At 32.1% G+C, this 20,767-nt stretch overlaps 1 protein-coding gene across 2 annotated transcripts in view; it reads right to left on the reverse strand.

The window, feature by feature from the left end:
- LOC114340838 (uncharacterized) overlaps positions 1-20,767 on the reverse strand; it is a 56,684-nt gene that overhangs the window by 17,652 nt on the left and 18,265 nt on the right. For both annotated transcript variants that reach the window (XM_050650220.1, XM_050650221.1), the window contains exon 2: positions 1,374-1,697. In XM_050650220.1, coding sequence (XP_050506177.1) covers positions 1,374-1,696 — 323 coding nt within the window. In that variant the 5' untranslated portion in view covers position 1,697. The remainder of the gene's footprint in view (positions 1-1,373; positions 1,698-20,767) is intronic.

Below are 20,767 nucleotides of genomic sequence, written 5' to 3' on the forward strand. Positions count from 1 at the left end.
GTATGAATCAGGGCAAGGTTCTAGCTGGGAAACTTCTTGATCCAATAATTCAGAGAATTTTTACCATTTTGCTTTAGTAAAGTTAAACTTTCTCTTGAAAAAAATAATTTCGTATCTGATTACCGCGTTGGAAAGACAAATTATTGGTCTGTGCTGTGTCTTTGGGAGGGCGCTTCCAAGGATTTTTGTCACCTGGTCTCCAATTCTGTCGCTGACAAATATATTGTCTGGGTTGTAACCTCTGCGCCATCTTCAGCTGTTGAACGACGCAGGCTGCTTTGGATCGTGAATAAGTTTTAGGTTAATGCTTTTAGCCCATTTTTCTAGTTCTTCGTCATTGGAATCTGTTTCGTTATAACCCCACGCGACACTGTGACCGTTGAAGTCACCCAGTACGAATTAGATTTGCTGTGATTGAAAGTTACTCGGCTCCTCAAAAGCAAAGTCAGCGTTTGGTGGTTTGTAGATTGATGTTACTGTACAGGAGTTTATCTCCACTGTGAGGATCTCGATGTCATTTTGATCTGTTAGAGATGTGGAAGCTACGTCGATATTTGGTCTGACGAAGACTGCGCTACCATATTGGTCGTGTGGTCTCTCCAGTATAAGCTTTATACCCCGAATCCTTGGTCTGTGGCTTACAATCCTTGGTCTGCGGCTTACAGTACCTTTATGGGTTTCTTGAACCAGTAGAACATCGACACCATATTCTCTGCACATATTAGACAATAGGTCTTCTTTATCTGCTGATAATCCTTCAATATTAATTGAGGTCGTCATCAAAAATGGCTTGATAAAGACCGTTTTGATTCTGATTGCATCTGTGTCGTTGGTGCACCGGTGTTGAAAGGATTAGCGGATATTACTCGTTTTCAGGGGACGCCCGATTGTATTCACAAGTGATCGCAATCTACGTGGATGCTCCTTTCATGTCCCCCGTTTGAGTAATTAAATTAGTATTATATCTTTTTAAATATTTTTTTAATTTCTGCTAAAACTCTGTTATTTAGTCTTCTATATTCTTTTTTGTTTACTTGTTCTTTTTCGCTTAGGTTTCGTCATATTTCTATGAGGGCTTTTGTATCTTTATTAATCTTTTCATTTTTGGTGTCATTTTTCTTGACACATTTGTTTATATTTTTGCTCTTTATTTTTCTCATGTACCAATAGAAATAGTTAATTCAAAACAAGTGGTCCAGCATCTTCAGTTATTATCTTCGCTACTACGCGCGACGGTTGGTTATTGGCTATTATCACGGCTATTTTGACTATTAAACAGCTGCTCTAAAGAGTTGACTAGAACTACATCCAAACCATATTAACACATATTTTAATAACTATTGTAAGATAATAATATAGACTATTAAATTTACCTTAATATTATTTTATTTTGCACGGGATCTGCTTTAGTCCAATAACTTTCCAACACAATGGGCGTTTTGGGTCCATGAAGATTAAATACATCATTGTACTTATCCTTAAAAGTTCCTGATTTAAATGCAGTCAGACAATTGGTAGTAATATCGGAATAAGCATTTTTTGTATCATTAAAGAGACATCTTAGAACTTGTACTTTTACTGTAGGTGCCTTGTAAATGGTTGCACGGCGTCTCGCCACTTCTGGTCTGGAACATCGCTGGCCAGAGATGTCAATTAGTTTGCAGGCAAACAAAAGTAATACCAGTAAAATTTTCATTCTACAAAAGAAGAGCTAAATGTTTATAATATCAATATATACAGTGAGGACGTTTGAGTTGGAATAAATTCATTATCTCGAGAAGGGGCGAATTTCGAGACAGATACTGAGACAGGTCGATTTTTATTTTTAAATTATGACTTATTGGTATACAGGGTGATTGATTAGTAGAGTAAAGCTCAATAGCTCCGCTATAGTAATAGATAGCAATAAAAGTTAATAACAAAAATTTTAGCCACCTTTGAGCTTCACATTACAAAATTAGTTAGAATGTTACAGGGTGTTCAATAACACAGTGGCAGACCAAACTTATGTTTTTCTTAAATGGAACAACCTATATTTTATTCTAAATTCGTAATCCTGTTAACTTCTCCATCACAAAAATATAAAGGTTTGTTATGTTATACAGGGTATTTACAAAGTTATAACCAATTTTATATGAAAATCGTAACAAGTTTAACTCCCTGTATAAATAAAGATAAGCAAAACAACAATGGTTTATGAATGCCGTATTTTTTAACGTATTTTCAAAATTTTCAAGAATGATCGATATTGCTAATTTTCTTTATATCAAATACAGGGTGAGTCAAAACGCAAGTACAGTATTTTCTCAGTAATTTTAAATGGAACACCCTGTATTTTATATCACTATTGAAAAGTACCATTACCGTACTTTAATTTTTAGATAACATTCCCTATGTCTAAATTTATTAGTTTTCGAGATATTTTCATTTTTCAATGGACCAGTAGCGTGGCCACCCAAATCACCAGAATTTATTAAACTGGACTGATTTTTTTGGGGTTACGTTAATAATGAAGTTCATAAAATACCTCCAACAACAAGGGATGAGATGAAAAATAGAATACAAAGTGTATTTCGATGTGTTAATTTACAAATGCTCAGTAGAGTAAGAAGCTCATTCAATGACCGTTTTAGGCGTACATAAATGTGTTAGGGGATAATTTTGAACACCTTATGTAATTAAATATTAAAAATATTTTATTAAAAGTAGCTTCTAATTTTTTCAAACATGTTTTTTTGCAAAATGTATTACTGATAAATTATGTTTCGTTCTTTATTTGTTACATTGTTACATTTACATACAAAAGTAGTGTTTAATTGTCTTCACAAAATAGTGTATTTTGTGTTTGTGTGTTTTTTTTGTAAAATTTATTACTAATTTTCTTTGTTTATTTGTTGCATTTACAGAAAAAGATAGTTTTTAATTGTTTCAAAATATTGCATATAGTGGTTGTGTTTTTGTTTGTAAAATGTATTAAGTACTAACAAATTATTTTTATTTCTTTATTTGCTACAGTGTTACATTGATTACCGGATTAATAATCGGTAATCTTCAATTGTCAATTCAGTCATGGCTTACTTAAAATTTAGATAAATTTAAACACCTAAAATAATTTGCTCTGAAAAATGAAAATATCTCGAAAACTAATAAATTTGGGCATAGGGAATGTTATATAAAAATTAAAGTACGTTAATGTTACTTTTCAATAATGATATAAAATACAGGGGGTTCCACTTAACATTACTGAGAAAATAATGTACTTGCGTTTTGACTCACCCTTTATTTGATATAAAGAAAATTAGCAATATCAATAATTCTTAAAAATTTTGACAATAAATAAAAAATATGGCAATAATAAACCATTGCTCTTGTGCTGATTTTTATTTATACAGGGAGTTGAACTTGTTACGATTTATATAAAAAATGTATAAATAACTTTGTAAATACCCTGTATAACATTACAAACCTTTATATTTTTGTGATGGAGAAGTTAACAGGATTTCGAATATAAAATAAAATATAGGGTGTTCCATTTAAGAAAAACATAAGTTAGGTCTGCCACTGTGTTATCGAACACCCTGTAACATTCTAACTAATTTTGTAATGTGAAGCTCAATGGTGGCTAAAATTTTTGTTATTAACTTTTATTGCTATCTATTACTATAGCGGAGCTATTGAGCTTTACCCTACTAATCAATCACCCTGTATATTATATCATACTACTGACGTCATCTATCTGTGCGTGATGACGTAGTTGATGATTTTTTTAAATGAGAGTAGTGTGATAGTTCATTTGAAAGGCTATTTAATTCTCTATTCAGTAGTATAAACGTTAACATAATTATTTATACAGGGTGTCAAATTTTATTTTTAATTAATTGATACAAAAAGAAGAATCTATGTAATTCATTTTTTATATTTCAAAATGCATTTGAGTGCTGTCAGAAAACAGAAAGAAATGTTTATTTGACAAATAAACATTGCTTTTCGCTTAAATTCAATGTTAAAACTGCCACCCACCTGTGTCTTAGCAGTGTGAACATTGGATTTAAGCGAAAAGTAATATTTATTTGTGAAATAAACATTATTAACTGTTTTTCTGAGAGCAGTAAAATGTATGTTGAATTAAATAAATTGCTTACATTCTTCTTTTTCTGTAAATTAATTTAGTAAAGGTGGTGCAACGAAGAAATTAAAGATCAAGAAGTGAAAAGAAAGAAATGTTTATGAAAACAATACCTCGGAGACAGAACAGACCGTAATTACACGCTATATAAAGCACAACGTACTAATGTCAAAGAACTAGTAACCCGAGCCAAACAGAGATCCTGGGAAGAATTTGGAACAAAATTAGAAGAAAATAGCCAAGGAAATCAGAAGCAATTCTACAGAGTTTTGAAGAACCTACGAAAGGACAAACAACCAAACATACGACAAATCAAATCAAAAGATAATGTACTACTGACAGATGAAGACTAAATTATGAAAAGATGGACGGAGCATTTCCAAGAGCTACTAAATATTGTTCTGAAGCTATTTTCTTGTGGCATTTTTATAATCAACTATTTTCAATGGGAAATAAGCCACAATTTTACCAAAAAATGATTTTATTAACGTTTCAACGCCCAAGTCGGGTGTCGTTGTCAAAATACAAAATAATACTAGATTAAAAAAAATGTTGTTGCTTAGCAAAAAAATTCTTCTAATTTATTTAGTCCGACTCATTTATAGCGGCAATTCAGACATCTTGTGTATTATGTATTGTACATTTTAAAGTAGAAGACTTTAAAATGATATTGCCAATATTGACGAGTTGCGTTCCTGGGACGACTTTACTAAAGGATAGTTCATTCAGTTACATGAAATCAACCTCAACTCAAGAATATCTGCCACAAAAAATCATAGCATGTGATCTGTCTTTAACAAGACAACCAAATGCAATGGTGGCAGTAAAATTCTCGCGCTAGAGATTCCATAGTAAATCACGAGGGAAAACCAGGAAAAATCCTCGTGATTTACTCTGGAATCTCTAGCGCGAGAATTTTATTGCCACCGTTGCATTTGGTTGTGTTTTTAAAGACAGCTCAAATGCTATGATTTTTGTGGCGGATATTCTTGAGTTGAAGTTGATGTCATGTAATCGAATGAACTATCTTTTAGCAAAGTCGTCCCAGGAACGCAACTCATCAATATTGGCAATATCATTTTAAAGTCTTCTACTTTAAAATGTACTTTTAATACATGTCTGAATTGCCGATATAAATGAGTCAGATTAAATAAATTAGAAGAATTTTTTTTTGCTAAGCAAAAATATTTTTGTTTAATCTAGTATTATTTTGTATTTTGACAACGACATCCGACTTGGGTGTCGAAACATTAATAAAATCATTTTTTTAGTAAAATTGTGGCTTATTTCCCATTGAAAATAGTTGAATATAGCTACTAAATTAAACAACTACCAATAATGACTCACATAAACAAACGACCACCCCCAACGTAGAACACGACGACGAAGACAAAAATATCGATAAGAATGAAGTACTGGAAGCCATCTCGCATCTATAAGTAGGAAAATCAGCAGACCATGATAAGGTCACACCAGAAATGCTGAAAAATCTAGGGGTGTCAGGGTTAGAGATGTTAACAGAAATTCTCAACAAAGCCTGGCACTTGGGCACTGTACCAGAAGATTGGAAAACTGGAATTATATTGCCTATTTTTAAGAAAGGGGACACAAGAAATTGCAACAACTACAGAGTTATTAAGTGTGGTGTCAAAATCGTACGAATACATATTAAACAAAAAACTTAGTTCAATAGTTGAACACAACCTCGCAGAACCACAAAGTGGGTTCAGAAAAGGCCGGAGTACCCAAGACCACATCTTTACGATCAAGCAGGTAACAGAAAAAACGAGAACTACTAAAACAAGTATATGCAGCAATTATAGATTTAGAAAAAGCATTCGATAAAGCTTCACAATGCAAAATTTGGGAAAGTCTCGAACGAAGAAATATTGAACCCAAACTGAGACAGGCTATACAAAGCTTATATAAACATAACAAATGCTACATCAGGAAAGATAATAACCATTCTGAAACTTTTGAGATAAATGATGGACTGAATCAGGGAGGAGCACTGAGCCCCACACTATTCATCGTACTCATGGATTACATCATAAAAGTAATGGAAACACATTGGTTACTACAGACTAGAACCCATAGGAATTTCAGTATGTGCATTTGCAGACGACCTGATGTTATTAGCACACAGCGAAGATGACCTCAAAAGGAACCTACTAATGTGGGAAAAGGAGATGGAAAAAAGAAATATGAAAATAAACATGGAGAAAACAAATATAATGGTCATGGGGAATGAGGTTAAACAAGTAAATATAGAAATAAATAACAAGAAATTAGAACAAGTAACAACATATAAATACCTGGGTGTGAAAATAGAGAATGGAGGAAGATCAGAAGAAGAAGTCAACGAAAGGATAACCATGGCGTCCAGAATGTACCATAGCTTAAACAGAACACTCATTGGAAAGAGAGAAGTAAGCAGCAGGACAAAGATAATAATAATAATATCGTATGGCATTTTTGTCGCGGAGATCCTTTCGGACAGTTTCGGCGCCATTTACATCTTTAACCCTGTTTCAAGTAACTATTGCCAATGTACACTAGCCCAGGGGGACCGACGGCTTAACGTGCTCTCCGAGGCACGGTGAGACTGCTCGTGTCATTATTGAAAATGAAAATGGTTTGTCTTTGGCAGGGCTCGAACCCACATGCACTGGCGTATGATGCCAGCGATTATGCCGTTACTCCACGGCCGCTCACCGGACAAAGATGATGGTATATAAAACGATTTTCAGGCCAATCCTTACCTATGGTAGTGAGAGCTGGGTGCTAACACAATTATCGAAAAGCAGAATAAACTCCATGGACATGAAGTACCTAAGAAAAGTAAAAGGAATTACAAGACGCGATAGAATAAGAAACAGCATTGTGAGAGAAGAACTACAAGTCGAACCAATAACACAAATACTAGATAAGAACAAGCTTAAATGGTTTGGACATTTGTGTAGAATGAACGATGGCAGACAGGTAAAACGCGTATGGGAGGCAAAAGTACAAAACAAGAGAAAAAAAGGGAGATCAAAGAAAACCTGGAACGATGAAGTGTTTTTCTTAAATACCTCCAGAACGCTTATGTTTAGAAAAACAAAAAAAAATTGGTACGAGTATTTATCTTTCAGAAATAAATCTATTCCATCCATTGCGAATTTTTAGTACCGATCATAGGCGTCCGTTTTGGGTAGGGTAACGGTTATTTTATCGCATAACTTTTTTGTCTTTAATTGTTGAGCATTTTGACTCTGAATAATTAAATTGTGAGATATTATAGTACTAAAAGTTACTCTTGCTTTAAGTCGATAGGATATATCGTTTTCTAGAAAAATCGATTTGAAAATTTTTCGTTCTTTGAATTTCAAAAAAAAAAATTAAAAAAAAAACCTGTTTAGAAAGACTAAAATTGGTACATTTATTTATATTCCAGAGATGAATCGAGTACCGAGAGATGAATCGAGTAAATTATTAGGTATTCGAGTACCAAAAGTTACTCTTGCTTTAAGTTAGTAAAATACATGATTTTGTTTGAAAATTTTTTTTTCAAATTCCAAAAACTAAAAACTTTCAAATCGATTTTTCTAGAAAACGGTGTATCCTACCGACTTAAAGCAAGAGTAGCTTTCAGTACTAGAATACCTCACAATTTAATAATCCAGTGTCAAAAATGCTTAAAAGTTAAAGACAAAAAAGTTATGCGATAAAATAACCGTTGCCCTACCCAAAACGGACGCCCATGACCGATACTAGAAATTCACAACGGATGAAATCGATTCATTTCTGGAAAGTAAATATGCATACCAATTTTCGTTTTTCTAAATAGAAGCATTCTGGAGGTATTTAAGAAAAACTAATTAAATGACGCCATCTTTAAAGAGCACTAGCTCCTTTAGGAAACATTTTCGGACTAGATGAATTTGGTTAAATTGTCTTAAAATTATCTGAGGAATCTCCTGTTTTCGTTTGTCGGTAGAGTTTCTGGACACCCTATATAAACGAATGGAGATATTCGAATGGGACAAAAAGTGCTCTATTCCATTTATAATAAACTTTATCATGGCATAGAAAAAATCACTTCTAAATGTTCATCCCTCAGTTGCAACTACTAATTTCAAATTTTTTAGTAGCATCCTGTACATTTTTTTTATAATTTTGGATGTTGTCTTCAACCGTCTATTTAATAAAATGATTAAAAATAAAATTTGTTTGTAAGTAATCAAGAAAATATCAGTCTGTCCTTAATTTTTGTTAAATTAATCAAGAAAGCTGTAAAGCTTAAAGGAACTATAAAAATAAATATAATTACCACAGAACGGCAGTTCTCGTCAGTGGCGCACAATCCCATCTTAAAAGTTAGGAAAAGACTCGCCCATCCATATGTCAAATCTTCATTTTGGTCTAATTTGACTTGAAATTTCAAATGCGGTAAGCAGAACTGCTATTTTATTTTTTAATCAAAAGTTATTCGGTTTCGGAAATTGCAATTTTTCGATTTTTTTAAAGTTTAACCGCGTTTATCTCGAAAACTATACATCCTACCAAAAAACTTGTATGAACATTTTTGGATTAGAATGGCCCAAAAAATACAAAATAACTGTTTTGTTTTGCGAAAAATCGCTGCTATATAATTCCTCAAGTTCTTTGTTTATAACAATCTTATCGACATCCGCATCAACTGTTACCCAAAAAATTCATGTTCTAGTTGTCAAAATACATAAAAAAATTTGGGCAACTCCATCTAAATAAAGGAGGCCGTTGTACCCCCCTGGCGACAGGACTATAACTCGAAAACTATCAATTTTTGAGAAAAATTAAAATAAACCTTTCTTGTTTAAAATGACCCAAAAATTCTAAAAAAAAATTCGGAATTTTTTTCAGACAAAGGTCTCACCTCATGGACTAAATAAGATAGGCATCTATTGCATCACTTTTCGCAAATAAATGATTTTTTCAAAGGTAAAAAAACGACAACATTTGCTAATTAAATTTGAGGTGTTAAATGAAGCATACTACATACAGGGTGCGCCAAACCTCTGGTCTTCTTTGATTACGGCTAAACTATGAGATATACAAAAAAATGTTTATAACAAAACTAATGTGTATCAAAGAGGTCTATAATTTAAAATTATTTTTAATTATACAGGGTGAGTCAGAACGACGGTATGAACCAAAGTTTTATTTTTTTAAATGGAACACCCTGTATATTAAATCATTTTTGAATATATTATTTAAAAATATGAAAAATTTGTATAAGGTCTTATAGGCCTAAAGTTAATAATTTTCGAAATATTTACATTTTTATTGAGAAAAATGGTAATATTTATAGGGTTGTGGATTATGTTTCCAAGGAAATAAAAATTTAGGTGATAAGTCAAAGTTTTTAAAATATAGTGTTATTTTTAAATAATTTCATATTTTTTACTTTTAGCCATAAAATATACAGTGTGATCACTATTTGCAAATACAAAATTTTCTCATTCTTTTTAAATGGGACACCCTGTATATTAGTTTTGCGTTTTGTAGTAAATATTACAACCTTTCTTTTGGTATAAGGTTGTATGTACCTAGCATGTTTCGTTTTGTAGATATTTTAAAAAAAACTATAGATTTTACGTGTTTGCGGATTTTTTATTTAAAATTTTTTTTGAAAAAAAAATAATTATAATCTGGTTTTAGAAACATACACTAAAATATAAAATATGAAAATAAAAACGTAATTAAAGATTAAAATAAATCGTATGCTAGTACAACTCAATTGAATTTAATAACTTTAAATTATTTTACAAAAAATATTTTACCATATTAATGAATGCATAAAATAGTTAATAAATTAAATAAACAACCAAATTTTAAATCAACCATAGTAATTTTTCTACTACAGCAACTTTCCTGTACCAAATTAATTGTTAGTTAAATTGTATTTAGTTAAACTTTTAAATTTACTTACATACATCTTGAGAATATAAAAATTATTATAAAGTATGCTTTGAAACAAATGAATGTTAAATGTATCATCCAAATTATTTATTAATATAAATAGTATTTACTGGTGTCACAAAAACTGGTAATACTTTTGTAGTTGAAATTTTTGTAACAATTTTTTATATTTTAAATTTTAATTTTTTAACCGAAAAATGTTTGGATATGACATTTGTTTTGGGCGAAACCATTAGAAATTATTACCAGCTTTTGTGACACGAGTAGGTACATAGATACTATTTACTTCTTAATATACTTCCATAACGTTCATTTGTTTCAAAGCATACTTTATACGTTCTCAAGATGTAGGTAAATTAAAAAGTTATTAACTGATCTTACTCGTAAATACAATATAACTAACAATTAATTTGGTACAGGAAAGTTGCTGCGGTAGAAGAATTACTACGATTGATTTAAAATTTGGTTGTTTATTTAATTTAGTAACTAAGTTATGTATTCATTAATAAGGTAAAATATTTTTTGTAAAATAATTTAAAGTTATTAAATTCAATTGAATTGTACTAGCATATGATTTATTTTAATCTTTAATTACGTTTTTATTTTCATATTTTATATTTTAGTGTATGTTTCTAGAACCAGATTATAATTATTTTTTTTGCAAAAAAATTTTTATATAAAAAATCCGCAAAAACGTAAAATCTATAGATTTTTTAAAATATCTACAAAACGAAACATGCTAGGTACATACAACCTTATACCAAAAGAAAGGTTGTAATAATTACTACCAAACGCAAAACTAATATACAGGGTGTCCCACTTAAAAAAAATGAGAAAATTTTGTATTTGCAAATAGTGATCACACTGTATATTTTATAGCTAAAAGTAAAAAATATTAAATTATTTAAAAATAACACTATATTTTAAAAACTTTGACCTATCACCTAAATTTTTATTTCCTTGGAAACATAATCCACAACCCTATAAATATTACCATTTTTCTCAATAAAAATGTAAATATTTTGAAAATTATTAACTTTAGGCCTATAAGACCTTATACAAATTTTTCATATTTTTAAATAATATATTCAAAAATGATTTAAAATACAGGGTGTTCCATTTAAAAAAATACAACTTTGGTTCATACCGTCGTTCTGACTCACCCTGTATAATTGAAAATAATTTTAAATTATAGACCTCTTTGATACACATTAGTTTTGTTATAAACATTTTTTTGTATATCTTATAGTTTAGCCGTAATCAAAGAAGACCAGAGGTTTGGCTCACCCTGTATAGAGCAAATTATAATATCATGGTAATCGTCAGCCTGGATAGATAAAGTAGTTATAGGGCAGTCAATGAGAGCAAGAACAGGTTATTATCTCCGAATTCTATCCTACTGCATGGATTTTAATGAAATTTTAGGAATAGCCTGAAAATATTTCCCTATTCAAAGTCTACCATATGCCGATGTGTGCTTTTGTCTTGGGGGCGGTTCCCACCCCTTTTTGGGGATGGAAAATTCTTTGGTTAAACAACTACCGAAATTGCTAGAGAACCCAATTCTAAGCAAAAACTGTTCCATAATTTTTTTTCGAAAACTCGATACTTTTTGAGTTATTCGTGGTTGAAAATTGGCCATTTTCATTGAAATATAACACCCTTTCAAACGGTTTTTTGCAAATACCTTAAAAACAAATCATCTTACTAAAAAAATTATATAAAACATTTTTGTAGCTCATAAAGAAACAAAGAGATTAGTTCCTTCCTCAATCTTCTAGTTATAACACAAAAAGAGATATGGTAGGTAAAAAGAATTGTTTTTTTTGGTACATGCTCAAAGCAGTGTATTCAACTTGAAATAACAGAGAAACGGTCGATTTTATGTATATAATGCTACCAATACCTTTTATTGTGCTTGAAAAGTCCTTTCAAATAAGCAATATTAAACGTCGATTACATTCAAACTAAGCGAGATATGCTGCAAAAAATTGATGACTAACGAATTTTAAGAAAAAAATTGAGAAGTATATTTAACCCCTCATCCACAAGAATTTAAATGCATCGTTTTCCTTCTACAATACATTTTACTATAGTGTCATTTTTATGTTTAAAAAGTTGAGCGGGTTTAAAATGAATGGTTTTTGAAAAAAAAAGATCAACTTTTAGAGCGCATATTTAAATTTTCTTAAAAATCTTCTTTCTCTCCATGTAACTTGAAAATTATAAGAGATAATGTTAAAAAAAATAAAATCAAAATGTTTATCTAGAAGAATCCTTCATTTTTGTATGGCATCTTTTTTTGGCATCTCTTATCATTTTCGAGTTATATGGAGAAAAAGAAAGATTTTTAAGAAAATTTAAAAATGCGCTCAATAATTTGATCTTATTTTTTTCAAAAACCATTCATTTTAAACCCGCTCAACTTTTTGAACATAAAAAGAACACTATAGTAAAATGTATTGTAGAAGGAAAACGATGCATTTAAATTCTTGTGGATGACGCGTTAAATATACTTCTCATTTTTTTCTTAAAATACGTTAGTCGTAAAATTTTTTACAGCTTATCTCGCATAGTTTGAATGTAACCGACATTTAATATTGCTTATTTTAAAGGTATGTTCAAGCACAACAAAAGTTATTTGTAGCATTATACACCTCAAATCGACCGTTTCTCTGTTATTTCAAGTTAAATACATTGATTTGAGCATGCACCAAGAAAACAAGTTTTTTTCACTTACCATATCTCTTTTTTTGTTACAACTAGAAGATTCATAAAGGAAATAATCTCTTTGTTATTTTATAGGCTACAAAAATGTCTTATATAGTTTTTTTAGTTAAATGCATAGTTTTTAAGGTATTCGCAAAAAACCGTTTAAAAAGGTGTTATGTTTCAATGAAAATGGCCAATTTTCAACCAGGAATAACTCAAAAAGTATTGAGTTTTCGAAAAAAAAATTATGGAACAGTTTTTGCTTAATATTAGGTTCTTTAGCAACTTCCGTAGTTATTTAAGCAAAAAATTTTCCACCTCCGAGAAGGGGTGGGAACCGCCCCAAGACAAAAGCACACATCGGCATAGGGTAGACTTTGTTTCTCGGTCTATTACCTACTTACTGTGAAAATATCACGTAAATCGATAAAGTAGGTTATAATTCGGAGCCACATACCCTCATTGACTGCCCTATTAGGAGAATTGTAAGACTGAAATGGTTTTTGTACACATTTATAACTACTGAATGACAGGGAGAGAAGAGTACTTTTGAAGTGTGTAAAATATTTATTTTCTAGCCGAGCGCTTTCGGCATATAAAGCCATCTTCAGAGCTATGGTCAATAGTTTCAAAATACCACTAGAAGAGAGAGGGATCCCATGTAAGATTGAAAAAAGCTTTTTCTTATGCAGTGTTTTATTAATAAAAAAAACTTTGACCAGCGTTTTGGAAAAAAATTTGTTGTCAGTTGTGAAATTGTAGTTGATACATTGAAAAACATCTAATACAGGCACAAAGGACTCTCACAAAAAACACATTACAAAAATTCGTTTATGGTAAAGTCAAAAAACACACACTTACCTATAACCAGGGCCGCAGAGAAGAATGAGCGGGCCCCGGTAATAAGAAGTAAAGAGCGGGCCCCCGGGAAGAAGTGAAGAGCGAAAATAATTGTTTATTTTTATAGAAATAAAATTATCAATCCCTCAGCCGAGGTGCCACAACTACCAAAAACCAACTTCAGTACAACATATTAATATAATGATAGACTGTCCAGTGTATTCAACAGCAAGATCCACAGCGAAAATACAACCCAACCTGAAAGAAGCTTTAACAGAAGACATTAGTGAAACAATAAACTATCTTAAAAATTGTAAACTTAACAAACTGTAAGATTTCACAATATGTATTTTTCAAAATTGCTATTTAAATATGCCATGTATAAAAACTACAAGCATAAAAAACCGCTAAACGCCGTAAAAATGAGTGGCGCATACAATATTCCAGCTACAAAAGATATGATATGAAAATTACGTAGCGCGAAAATGTATTTTCATTTTGATGCAAAACAAAATTCTAGTTTAATTTTAAAAGATTTTTCCATAATATTTGCTAAATTTGCAGTAAACGCGCGACAAAAGAGTAAATTTGATACAGTTTGAATTTTGAAACTCTTTTGTGGCGCGTTTACTTCAAATTTAGCAAATATTACGGAAAAATCTTTTAAAATAAAACTATAATCTTGTTTTGCATCAAAATGAAAATACATTTTCGCGCCACGTAATTTTCATATCAGACCTTTTGTAGCTGGAATATTGTATGCGCCACTCATTTTTACGGCATTTAGCGGTTTTTTATTCTTGTATCAGGAGTTTTTTCAAGTTATATACAAATTAAATGTATGAAGTTGAATGCAATTTTTCTCAATTACACGTTAAGTTTTATAAATGGTCACCTTTGTCGCCTTATCTCCCAAATGATCTAGTGTCCATCGAATGTACACTAGATTTTTTTTCTAGTCAAAATAGATTTAATAAAAATATTGGGATGGCCGGTAAATGAACTCGGATTGCCCGTTGCAGATCAAATTTAGCGTCGTAACCACTACAACTACATAAACCATTTCGGAAATAATCGTTAATTGGATTATACTTTTGTAGCTTAATAACTTCTAAACGGCTTAACCGATTTTGATTACTAAACATGAATTTGAAACGTATTGACAAGTAGTATCTGATGCATCTGAGGTCAAGTATGAAAACTAAAGCTGTTACAGAAATTATTGAGCTGGAAAAACCGTTTTTCCCCATAGGAAATAGATTTGATCATACTTATGAAGCGTATAACTTAAAATTTCGAATTTTCCCGGATATGAGGTAAACAACGTTAGATTCGCCTAGAGTCCTTCTACAAACGCTCAGTTATTTGCGCAATTCGTAGGTTGAAATTTTGAGTAATTGTCGAAAAACCAAAATTTCCAAAGTTTAGTTTTTCAATTTTTAGGCTATACTGAGCCGTATGTATGTCTGAGCTTGATCGCTTAAACACCATTTGAAAGCTTAACTCAACCCTATTGATGTGGTGTATTTGCGATTTTCCTGTCTCTCCTTCAACCTAAGACATATACGCCCAAAAAATTTGCCATTTTGTATCTACCTAGCCCTATAGCTGGCTTACGGGTAGTCAGAAGTCAAAAATTACACCGGTTCTGAATCGGCCCTCACACCCTCTTGAAACACAGAAAAAAAATTCAGATCGGTGTAACTTTTCCACATACATACATACTGATGTGATCTTGATTATTGATATGAGATAATATTCTTATATGTTACTTAATTTAATCAATGTATTAATACTAATCCAATTAATTAACCAGATCACATATCAATATGTTTTCAATCTCAGGGCGAATTATAAATTAATTACTTACTTCCGTGGCTTCTAAATATTTCTTAATGGTTCCTAATCGGGATAGAAAAGAAAAGAGTAAAAAAATACACATATGGGTTACAATTATAATCAAAATATTTTTTATTTTATTTAAAAGGCAACCAATGCTTAATATTTGCTATTTCTTATTATTCTTAAACATAACATTTACAAATGGGAATCTTATTTCCTTTTGGTTTTCAATTGAAAGTTTTTATTAACATTTAACTATTAGGAGTTATTAGGAACAACTCTATTTAAGTTTGATGAAGCTTTTCTGATATTATTGATTATGTTATTCAATTTTTTATGTGGAATTTAATACGAAAAACCCATACATTCATGTCCAAACAAATGAGACTGACCTTTTCCTGGTGAACTGAAAATGTCCTCACACAAAACCCTTTCCTGCTATCCTTGGCTGCGATCAAACCTCGTCCTGGCTTCCAGTGATGTTCTCCTTTGAAAAACTAGCTCGAATAGCTCTCGTTCCTGCTTTTGTCGTGATGCTGTGTTCTACCTTTTTCGAAACTGCTATCAGCTACCGGGACACTCTGGGCTCAAGGAGGTTCTTTTACTCTCGACCTGGCCTACTTCTCGTTCCACGATAGATACTCCACACTCACGGAACTACACCGGCTTTCTCACTCCTCGAACACTACCGTCTACTACTCGACTTCACTTCTCGACAGCTCAAAACATTCTGATCTCACTTTGTCATTCATTCCCCTACTTTCTAAATATCCCTTCCAAATTCACAAATCAATCTTCCACCACCAACTCTCATTCGTAATATTCCTCAAAACCAATTTTTAATCTTTCTAAATATGCTTAATGGATTTCAAAAGAAAATATTTAATTCCCATTCTAAAATACTTTCTAACTATTTACAAATTTTAATGACCTATTCTCTCTTTCAAATGAATCTTATTTAGCATAGGCTAATGATCGAAACCTTCCGCGAAAAACGATAATGAACTATCATCTATTTCACTGAGTTTTATTTAGCATAGGCTAATGATCGACCTTCCGCGAAGAAACGATAATGGTATGCGTCATTCACTTTGTTTATTCTAAGCACATTGTTCCGAGTTTCGTACGCTTATTCTAATCACTTCTTAAAATTACATATAACAATTTGTTGTATACAGGTTGTTTTAAATTTATATGCCCGTGGTTGAGAAAATTGAAAATATTTTATATTTAATTGAATTTTGTTTATAATTATCAAAATTTAATTTTCCTATCAAATAGAAATATAACAAATCCCCGCCTTGTATTCGATAAAATTTATCTGCATTTTTAAATAAATTTTCTCGAGGCAAAACCAACTCCCTGTATATTTCCTTACTTTAATCTACGTCTTATATCCTAACTTACTATCTACTTCATGTAATTCTGTCTTTTATTCGTGATATTTGTATACATCGTGAATATTATAAATTCCTCGGATCTTTTCCGAGTTCCTGTGCCTCAACTCATAACTATTTATCCCATTTTCATTATTCACGATGTAAGGGCCTTCGAAAACAGGCATCAACTTTGCGCAAATGCCCCCAGGAAGATTTGATACTCGTAATGCCCTCACGAGTACTTTTTCACCCTTTTGGAAAGTCACTGGTCTTCTTTTTCTATTTTGTTCCTGTCTTTGGATATATTTTTCGTTGCTTCGCCGTAATCTTCTCTGTACGGTTTCAATCACCTGTTGATATTCTTTTGGCTCTTGGTCTTCCCATGGCCTTATCGGCAGTACACCCTTCATGATGTATTCTGGGGTCTCTTTTGTTACTGTGCTCGGAATTGTATTTAGATACCTTTCTATTTCCGCCATTTTCCTGTCCCAGTGGCGATGTTGACCATCTGTTGCAATGCGAAGAAATTTCGTCACTTCCTGTATGAATCGTTCCGAAGGATTACTCTGTGGATGCCTGATGCTGACAAAATTTGTCTCTATTCCTCGTTCTCGAAGTTGTCCCTTGAAACGATCATTTCGGAAATACGTTGCATTGTCCAGTAGGATCTTTTTTGGTGTTCCTACTATGGCTATAAAATTGTCGATTTTTCTTAATATTTCCTCCCCCTTTGTGGTGCGGCAACTATATAATTTTACGTATTTTGAAAACACATCCACCATTACCAGAATATGTTTGTTCCTTTTAGTGGTCATAATTAGATCGCTTAACATATCTATTGCTACAATGTCTAGTTTGTTTCGGGCTTCAATATTTTTGGCAACATTTTCGTTTTTGAAATTCCGACTCTTATATTTTTGACATACATCGCACTTCTGGGTAATTTCCTTTGCAATGCGGTAATCCTGTCGGCTGATGTAATTTTCCCTAAAAACGAGCCAAACTTTTCTGCTACCGATATGCCCATTGTCCTCATGTAATTTCTTTATTATCTTTTCGGCCAATGTCTGTGTCACTAAATATAGTTCCTTTCCGTCTATTCTCTTAAAATATATGTCATTTTCTACTTCCGCTCTTCTTTTCTCTCTTTCCTCTAGGTCTTCTTGGTTTGTCCTTATCTCATTTAACGAATATATCCCTTCTTCTTGTATTAATCTATTTAGTCCCACCTGTAGAGTAATTGTTTCCTTTTTTCCCGTATCCTCATCCCGTGTTAGAGCGTCGGCTATTATGTTGTCTTTTCCTTTTATATACCGGAACTCAAAATCATACTCCTGTAATAATAGAATGCCTCTATGTATTCTATTATTTACTAATCTATTCTTCATGGTATGTACTAAAGCTGCATGGTCTGTTTCGATTGTGAATTTTGCTCCCAATAAGTAAAACCTCAATTTGTTTACGCAATATAGTACACTGGCAAACTCCAATTCTGTAACACTATATTTTCTCTCATGTGTTTTAGTCACTCGAGATATAAAACATATCGGCACTTCTTGGTCGTTTTGTATTTGAGACAAAACTCCTGCAAATTTTTGTATGGACGCATCAGTTCGGAGTATAAAAGGTAAATTGTAAATGGGGTGGTATATTTTCGTTCCTTTTGCGAATTCTCGTTTTAATGTTTTGAAAGCTTCCTCCTGTTCTTCTTTCCAATTCCATTTTATTCCTTTTTTAAGCAACTTTATCAGAGGGATTTCCTTTTGGCTCAAATCGGGAATCAGTTTTTTAAAATAATTAATCGTGCCAAGAAAACCTCTCAATGTTTTCAAATTCGTTGGTCTTGGGTATTCATCTATGAGCTTGACTCTGTCTTCGGCTAATCTTACTGTTTTGGTGTCCAATTGAAAACCCAAATAAATGACTTCTTTTTGAAAAAATTGACATTTTTCAATGTTTAATTTCAATCCCGCTGTGTCCAATTCTTCCAGAATTATTTCTATGTGTTTCAGATGACTCTGAGTATCTTGTGAAAAAATTAATAAATCATCGATATAATGAACTATGAAATCTTCGTGGCGATTCAAAATGGTATGTAGAGCTCGGACGAGTGCAGCACAAGCACTTTGCAATCCAAACGGCACTACCTTAAACCGGTAGACAATACCATCAATAGAAAAAGCGGTGTAGTTTCTACACTTTTCAGCTAACGGTATCAACCAAAAACTGTGTTTTAAGTCAATTTTCGAAAATATGTGTGACCCCGTGATTCTTCCAAAAATGGCCTCGATGTTTAGAGGTGATTCATATTGTGATACAGTGTGCTGGTTGATATTCCTGGCATCTAAACATAATCTCAATTCTCCACTGCTTTTCTTTACTATCACAATCGGGTTAACATACGGTGAATCACATCTTTCGATGATTTGATCTTCCAACATTTTATTTATTTCTTCTTTCACCTCTTGTCGATACTTGTATGGAATCGGGTAAGTCTTTGATCGAAAATTTCCCAAGTTTTTCACCTCAAATGAATGTTCGTACTTTTTAGCCACTCTGTTTTCCTCATTGATCAAATTTTCATAGTTTCTTAACATCATCCGCAATTCTTTTTCTTTCCCTTCTCCACATATCAATTTTCTGTCTTTTTTCTCAGATTCTTCACACATGTTTACCGTGCATTCTGCATCCTCGTTTGCATATACCTCCTCTTCAAATACCACTGTTTCAATCATATTCTTTTCACTTTCATTTTTTAGCTTTATTTCTTCTTCTCCTGAGCCCGTCTCTTCTTTTGAGGAATCCCAGGTTTCCTTTGTTTCTGATACTCTCAAATTTTCTTCTTCTGGGCTCAACTCTTCTTTTGAGGAGCCACAGGTTTCATTTTCTTTTATCTTTTTCTGACCTTTTCTCCTTTTTTTTCTTTGTCCTTGCTTCGCTGCCAAATTCATTTCCACTGTTTGTTCTTTACCTGATTCGTCCGTATTTTGTTTCTCATGTTCCTTGTCCTGTTCTTTTTCTTTTTCTTCTGTTAGTTTCATCGTATTATTTTTAAAATCTATCACTACATGTTTTTCTGCCAATTCGTCCACTCCTACTATCATGTCATGTGACATGTTTGGCATTATTACACATTGTAGTGCATACATATTCTTGCCCAGTCGTACCATTACTCGTATGCCTTCATTTATAGTTGCCAATGTCCGTTTGTTTGCGCCCACTAAATTTACCCTAGGTATTTTATAAATTAAATTTGTTAAGTTAACTTCTTCTATTAGTTTTCTGTTGACCAATGTTATTTCAGATCCAGTGTCTATCATAATTTTAATTGGTTTCTCGTTGATAAATCCATCCACAAATTTTAAATTAACTCCATTTTTCTTTTCGTTGTTTCCTGCCAATTTAATAAACTCCTTGGGGTGACAAAAGATTCCTGTTTGATTTTTGGTTTTTAGTGAGCGCCGTCGTGAAAAGACGCCGGTTGCTCATCGTTGTTTATATTTTCGTCATAATGTCTCTCTCCGTCATATTCATCTGTCTGGGTATTATTTACTTCTCTTCTATTTTCTCTTGGTCTGTCGGATCTGTTTCGGTTTTCTCGATATCCCTGTTCATTTTGTCTACCATTATTTCTGTTTTCTTGATTTGAGCGTGTGGTGTTTCTATTCTGGTATTCTCGATTTCTGTCCTCATTCCATTGCCTATTTCTTTGTTCATAATTTCCTCTTCCGTTGTCTCTATTTTCGTTTTCCCTTCTGGGATTAAAATCTCGTCTTGTATAGTCCCTCCTATTTTGATTTCTATCTCTGTAATCTTGTGTTTCTCGGGGCCTGTAATCTTCTCGCGACCTTCTTGATTTTCTTTCTCTTAGACGTGATTCTCTTATTTGTAAGAATTGGCATAGACTATCTATGTCTTTGTAGTT

The sequence above is a fragment of the Diabrotica virgifera genome, chromosome 5, assembly GCF_917563875.1.
Source record: "Diabrotica virgifera virgifera chromosome 5, PGI_DIABVI_V3a".
Classification (NCBI taxonomy): Eukaryota; Metazoa; Arthropoda; class Insecta; order Coleoptera; family Chrysomelidae; genus Diabrotica; species Diabrotica virgifera.